Source organism: Drosophila erecta, unplaced genomic scaffold (genome assembly GCF_003286155.1).
Source record: "Drosophila erecta strain 14021-0224.00,06,07 unplaced genomic scaffold, DereRS2 tig00000092-arrow-pilon, whole genome shotgun sequence".
NCBI lineage: Eukaryota > Metazoa > Arthropoda > Insecta > Diptera > Drosophilidae > Drosophila > Drosophila erecta.
The window spans coordinates 73302-80580 of NW_020825207.1; the positions used below are offsets into that span (position 1 = coordinate 73302).

Genomic DNA, 7279 nt, shown 5'->3' on the forward strand with positions numbered 1-7279 from the left:
ATTATTGGCATTGTTTTCTTAAAGAATTTTATCAAAATTATATAAAATTAAGCTAATAAATTAAATTAAATTATTTATAGATTTCCTAATTAAACTTTGTCTTTTCATTTTCTGTTACAATACAATTTTAGACCGCCGATTACTTTATAATTGGCAGTTGCGTAAGCTGAATATGTACAATTTAAGATGCTTCGGAACCTAAGAATATAACTTAAATTTAAGGTAAAGAATGGCACGACATTTTCGATTTGATTTGGTGGGGTTTGGCGGCAACAAGCATATGGCATGGCTTACTTTGTACAATTTTTGAGTTTTTTTTTTTGTGTATGCGCTAATCTTTTTCTAGTCTCGTATGTATTGTGATTTTTTTTAACTTGTACTTATTATTAAATTCCTGTTGCAACAATTTTTACTTCCCACTTCGAAATATCAAAATTTTAAATTTTGTTTTAATAAATGCCAGTCAATTTCATCTAATGAAAAATGATTATGGCTATGTACAATTCGGTATGGTACTGGCCTAATGTTGTTGATGGCCCATATAAGGAGCAGCGGCATCATCCAAATCATACAAGTCTATATCATCGGTTTGCTCGTGAGATCCGATAGAGCGGGGCGAATGCATGCTCAAATCCTCTGGCTCGGTTTGCTCAGGCATATCACTGGGTACGTGAGGGATTTGCGGTGGAGGTAGGCGGAACACTCGTCGAATGTCCTGTGCCTTGCGTCGTGCGATGCTGCTGCAATGGCCATCCACAGAGCTGGCTCCATCCTCAGACAAATCCAATGGACCATCGTCTTCCGTTGTCGCTTTTTCCATGTCGACCGACTCATCGGAACCTCCATAGTTGGCACACATTGCCGCAAATTTATTCGTGGATGAGTCGATAGCCATTGCTGAGACTGCCATGGGGTAATCTCCACTCATGGCTGGTGACAGAGCTGGAGTAGGCGGCGACTGAATGCCACACTTATGATTCATTAGATGGTGGCGCCGTCGGAACTTCATGTGGCAGCGTTCGCACTCGAACGGCTTTTCGCCGTTGTGGACCAGCATGTGGGACTTCAGCTGATTGGAGTCACTGAATTTGCCATCGCAGATTTCACACGTATAGGGACGCTCTCCAGTGTGGACTCGCAAATGTCTTCTAAGATTGGCCACCTGAACGAATTGACGATCGCAGTGCGAGCAATGATATGGCTTCTCTCCAGTATGCAGACGCATGTGGGTTTTTAAGTGATGGTCACGGGTAAACCGTTTGTGGCACTCCGGGCATTCGAAAGGCTTCTCTCCGGTGTGGGTGCGTTCGTGGTTCTGAAGCACGTGCTTATAGCCAAAGCTGCGTGAGCAGATTTTGCAGGTGAAGCTTTTGTCGCGAGATGGATCCTTGGAGACAGAAACACCGCCAGCATTGCCACCCGCTCCGTCGTGCGTGGAATTGGGCGAGCTGCCACTGGAAGGCGGAGATATGGGGCCTCCCGGTGTGTGGTATAGATCGTTTACACTCATGCTGATCTCGGTCTGGAACTCCTTCTTAACCGACAACTTTCGAGCCTTCTTCGCTGGCTCATGGTGCTGGGGCGTGCTGTTAGGTGAATTTAAAGGATGTTTGCCACTTCCTAAAGGCGTAGACAGCGGCGAGTGCGGGCTGGCTGGCGGCGAATGTAAATGCGTGCCCTGGGGCGGGAGCGACTGTTGGGCAGCCCAAGCCCCAAACAAGGCCGCCGGATTGTGTGGAAAGAGAGTGTTCGCCAATGTGCTCATGGGCAGTTGGGCCATGAATGCGGCAGCCTGACGGTTTGCAGCCAGAAGTTGGGTGGGTGAGAGCATTCCGAAAGCTGAGGCAGCTGCCGCCTGTTGGAGACCCATAGCTGGGTACATCGCAGCGGCGCTTGTAGCTGATGTGTTGGCCGACATGGGAGGTGAAAGCGACATGGAACGGTCCAGAGCGACGTCCTCTTGTTTTATGCCAGCTAATGCAGCAGCTAAGGCTAAAAAAAATCATAAGTTACTAGACTGTTTAATAAAGGGATATAATTTGGAAATGTCTTGCTACTGAAGAGACCTCTTCTTAAGAGCAATGCTAATGCAGCAGCTAAGGCAAAAAAAAATCATAAGTTACTAGACTGTTTAATAAAGGGATATAATTTGGAAATGTCTTAATACTGATGAGACCTCTTCTTAAGAGCAACGGCTTAAAAGAGCAAACAATTTCACATATGTATGTGGTTTGAATGTTGTTTTGTATGTTGTTTCTCACATGTGTGAGAGAAAGTTTCGTGCTCTCCGTACTCTTAGTATTTTGGCAGCTCTCTATTTGCGACTAACTAGCTTTTGTTTTGGTCGATAACGACTAAAGTGCCGGTTCCTGTCCAAACGTGTAAACACAGCCCAACTGATCGGTGTGTGTACATGTGTGTTTTGTCTTTTTTACATTTGCCTTCGCTATTCTAAGGACATCAAGACATTATCTACCAAATCATAGAGTGATTGATTTTGATCACAAATTAAAGGACTAAATAAGAAAGTCATCGGGCACAAGAACTTCTAAATAGTTAAAAAAAAATGGGGGAATATTTTAATATTTGCTAATACTTACTTCGCGTTTGTGCGTCTTGAAGCATTGATATGGACATCTATAAATTTTTTCTGTGCTTGTAATTTTATGCTCGCGCAATTTTCCCCTCCACTCAGCAAACACTTAATATGCGCCTTAGTAGTTTTGTAACTTCAGTTTTTTAAACAACAGATTTCATTTGAGCAATTTGTGCACTTTCAGGGATATGAACAATTTCCTTTACGCACTTTTGTACTTTGAGGTAGAGAGATTTCACTAAAATTTTCTTTTATAAAAGTTCACCGATTTTGCAAAATGAGGTAGTTGAAATTTGATTCGATTATATTATTCGCGGTTGTGTGTGGCACAACAAATGGTTGTTCCTTTCGCTGACAGAGCCAAATCACGACTGATACAAATTCGCTGCGTGAGCTAACTATAAGTACACTCTGTCTCGGCGAAAGAGTCTCACTCACCCTCGTACGCACGCACACGGGAACTCAATGCGCTCTCCCGCTCACACGCACGCAAATACGCGTACAAACGGGAAGGGAAATCATCACGGCGAAAGCGAAAAACGATCCCCAAGCCCGAAGCAGGTAAAGTATAAACTGGGTACTTCGCTGAGTTGAGTGAGCGGATTTCATCGGTTCCTCTTTATACCTAAAAGTGCTGATTTTTCATATGCAAATTAGTGCGAGCGAGATAGCCAGTGATTCCTTTCAATGCCGAAGACATTTAGTTAGCTGAAGTCCAATACGGACGATGTGGTTTTTTAACATAGAATGCCGATGAGAATTATCTTCGCTCAGTAGATGGTTTTTATGACCTGTGCGTTTCTAGTCAGTCATAAAACATAAAAAAATCAAAACTATGTGTTGACCATTAAAGGACATTTTTTTAATGCTTTTGACCACTTCCGCTTGTGTTTTTAGAGCCTTCATAAAAACTGCACTTGCGAGAACATTTCGCCAAATAAAGATCACGTAGGAGTTATCAGAATAACTAAGGGACGCACAAAAAAAACTCACTCAGATGTGCCTTGGTCATTTCCCCTTTTAACATTCGAGTTATAGAAAATATCTAAGTTGGCTAAGGGGGATGAACGCCAATGGAGAACTGGGCGAAAGGGAAACAGCGAGAGCAAAAGAGCCAAAAGTCATGAAAAGAGATGTCTCGGACGGGGTTGAATTTCAAGCGTGCGCTGTAAGAGTGAACAGGAAGTAAACAAAACATCGGCTTAAGGAGTGCACAAAGCAAGAAAAAAGGTCGAAGTTTTTTTTATCATCTAGACTGAGTGAGTTTTTTGTCTTCGCTTGTAGCCTGTTGAGCAGTCTCAAAAAAGTGGAAGTTCAGTTTAATGGGTAACTAATTATTGGCACACGTCTAAAAAGAAATCATAAAAAAGGAACTAGTAAAAAACGCATTCAGGTAGAAATAAAAGATCATAAAAAACGGTTAGAGAGCTGAAGCGTTGGCATTTTTCTGCTTGCATGGACGCTTTCTGTGACTTTTGCGGATTGACTTTTAAATGGTTTTATGTAGATTTTTATGGCAAGGACATGCTGTGCTAAATGTTCGTTGAAAATGAGTGTAGATCGGTATTTTCGGTTTTGTAGGTAGGCCAAGGACGCGCAGAGCTCGCCGGGTGGTAAATTCGAACTACCGTGGATTTTGAGAAAGTGAAACCAAACAAAAGCAAAATATCCTTGCTCTGCATAACGTTACGTAAAATCAGAATGGTTTTTGCCATGGAATGAGCACGGTCAACTTCATCGTAAGATTTCCACCAAAACAAAATTCGCAGAAGGCATTGAAAAATATGCAAGAATAGCGCTTAAATATGACCCTATTGATAAGAGATTCTTGAATTTCGGACTGATCTGACCGGCTTTAGCACATCTTCAGACAAGTCCCAGGTTTCGGTGATTAGTCAGAAAATTTTTTGGATTGTTTGCGTGATAAGCAGCAATGTACGGCTTCATATTAAAATCCATTTAAGCTCAACTGATTTTAATAAGATCCGGGCCTTATCTTCAATGACTTCGTCGACAATCACTAAACTAGACTATTATCAAAGCGAGTAAAAGAAAAGTAGACTAGGTTTAGATTGGCAATGTGAACTAAAGATTTTTGTGTAAATGGGCCAGTAGTGCGTAGTGAAGTGCGTATGGTCGTGGATGTTGATAAGGTCCGAAGTAGGGGAACTTACCTTGGTCAACAAATTCAGTTTTATTCTTTTTATAAAGCATAATTTTCTTTGCATAATTATTTTATTATTCTTTAATATTGATGTGTAGTATTACGTGATTAAATTTAAGGTTTATAAAGCTGCACCAAACTAATATTCTAAACGCGTTTAACTTAATTTTAAAGGAAACCTTGCGCTTGGCGAAAACATTTAAAATTATATTATTTTTACGAAAGAAGCGATCAATTATTGAGCAAATATATGGTGAAAACGAGAGCTGTGGACAAAGGGAATATGAGCCAATAAAAGAAGGGAAAAAAGCGGAATAAAGTTGAAAGTAAAGACCTAAAACACGGGATGCAACGGTTGTAATTTGAAGCATCCCTAGGGGTACGGATAGGGTTTTTTTTAATTGTTTGACATCCCATAAGTGTGCCCACAATTTTTTAGCAATTTGTAACACTCGATTGGGTTTCTGTTCCATTTTTTGAGGGTTTGCTTTCTTTATTTATGGTCAGTCCATAGTATCGATAGTATTGTTAATATCTGTTACCACATGTACGCTAAGATTAAGAAGTACGTAAAAACGTATAAAGAGCCTCTGATTTAATATTAATCCGTTGACAAAGTATCGAGAACAGGATTGAATTTTGTTCACGTACTTGTCTTTAACCAGTCGGTAATCGTCAGTCCTAATCCACGCAACCTTAAGCTGCTATGGAACGGCTTAGATTTATTTAAATATAATATTGAATGCGATGGAAAACCCCTTTCGAACGAGCTTAAGAAGTATACTTGAACTCAGCTCTGCCGTTAAAGTGTTTCTGAGATATTTTATGTTTACCTTACTTATGTTTAAAACAAATATATACTTTTATGTCGTTACACACGATCTGAAAAATATCAAATAATATTTTTTATGACGAGAACATGGATCAATCGGGGTCACAGTCTAAGAAAAATGTTTGCATGAATAAGCAGCTTTCGTATCTGGTAATCATAATGATAGTCAAGAACTTGGATAAAAAGTTGGATTAGGGTATATGTACATATATGTCATGGTTGTACTTATATAATAATATCCACGCCTAGTTGTCCCTGTCTAACATTTGTCTGGTGTCTAATCCTTTTTTTCTATAAAATAAATTAAACGTTTACATGGTCTGAGAAGTAAATAGTCCTAAAATAAATGATTTAAAAGAGCCTTTACAAAGCGTTTACTATTCTACGTGATAATTATTGAACGATATGAGAACCAGGGTGCGGAAAGTTAAAAAACTTCTTAGCCATAATAAATCACAGTTTTTACCTGACTAGTGTCTAATAATAAAATCGGACGTTAAAAAACGGAAGTACACAAGTACTTGTACATCTTTGCATTCGTAAAAAAGACAAGTCAATTATTTAAAAAAGGTGTGCGAAGGAGTGAGATAGCTAAAGCCGCTGAGTTTCAACCGATGTGGCGACTTCGTTTACGGTGCAAGAGTGACATGCAAACGATCAAATTTGAAAGACTGGCTGGCCATGTTTATTATGGAAGGATCCTAAGCCGGATTTAGTTCAGTTACGCATATTTTTTGCATTGTTTTTCCTTTGACATTTTTTGTTGTTTTTAAGTGAAATTTGACTTCTTAATTGCCGACGAGCTCAAGGCTGGAATACGGGACTACCTGTGACTAGAGAGTCTCGAATTTAAGGGGCAAAGACGGAACCCACGCTTACAGGTAGATCAATGCCTTATCGACTGCCCTCCTTAGTGTATTTAGGAATTCCATAATTATGATCCTCATTCCGTCCATGGGCCTGCCTTCTTGAGAATTGAAGAAAATGAAAAAAAAAAAAAAAAACAATGCAGACGGTGTCGCGAAAAAAACGCGTCGCGCTCTAAGCCGGAGATTAAGCGAGGGATTTAAGGAAAATCCGTCAATATTACGCCCCTTGGTAGGGGATCAAGCTTAATCACCATGCTTAAGGCTGGATTATTTGTCTGAAAAAATTTAATCCGCTTCTGAAGGTAGACGTAACATTTTTTCCTTCCTAATCCAGGTCCCATCTGCTTTAAAGAGGTAAAAGCATAAGAAAATATAAATTGTAGCAAATTGCAATTTATGATCATGTATGACGATTAAGTTAAAGCAGTTGTCATGATTGGTAGACTTAAGCAGGTAGCTCCATATTTCCATTCCGGAAAATGCTACTTAGCTACTGATCCAGTGATTAAGTTGGGATTATAGTTAACTTAGGAGCCCGATTTGACTTGATCCACATTAGGCGCTAGGATACTTTTAGGTGTGTGGTGCAAAAGGAAAACCGCAGTTCCGCATATCTTGATTAACATGTGGATTAAAACCCTCAAACCCTACTAATCGGTACGAGTACTATTGGTCGAAAGTAAAAAAACATAGACGATTACCTGGGTCTTGTCATATTTATATTATATTTACTTATCATTATCATAATCATATTAATTTATATCATAAAAATCATATTTTGTCATAAGTTAAATATAATTTCTTTTGCCATAATGGTT

General features: G+C 39.6%; 1 protein-coding gene across 1 annotated transcript; it reads right to left on the reverse strand.

The window, feature by feature from the left end:
- Positions 1-227: 227 nt before the first annotated feature.
- LOC6548422 (protein krueppel) lies at positions 228-3004 on the reverse strand. Its single transcript, XM_001976694.3, has 2 exons — positions 2601-3004; positions 228-1992 (listed from the first exon to the last, which is right to left on the reverse strand). The coding sequence occupies exons 1-2, from the start codon at positions 2635-2637 to the stop codon at positions 521-523; spliced, it is 1509 nt and encodes a 502-aa protein (XP_001976730.1). The 5' UTR covers positions 2638-3004; the 3' UTR covers positions 228-520.
- Positions 3005-7279: the final 4275 nt, after the last annotated feature.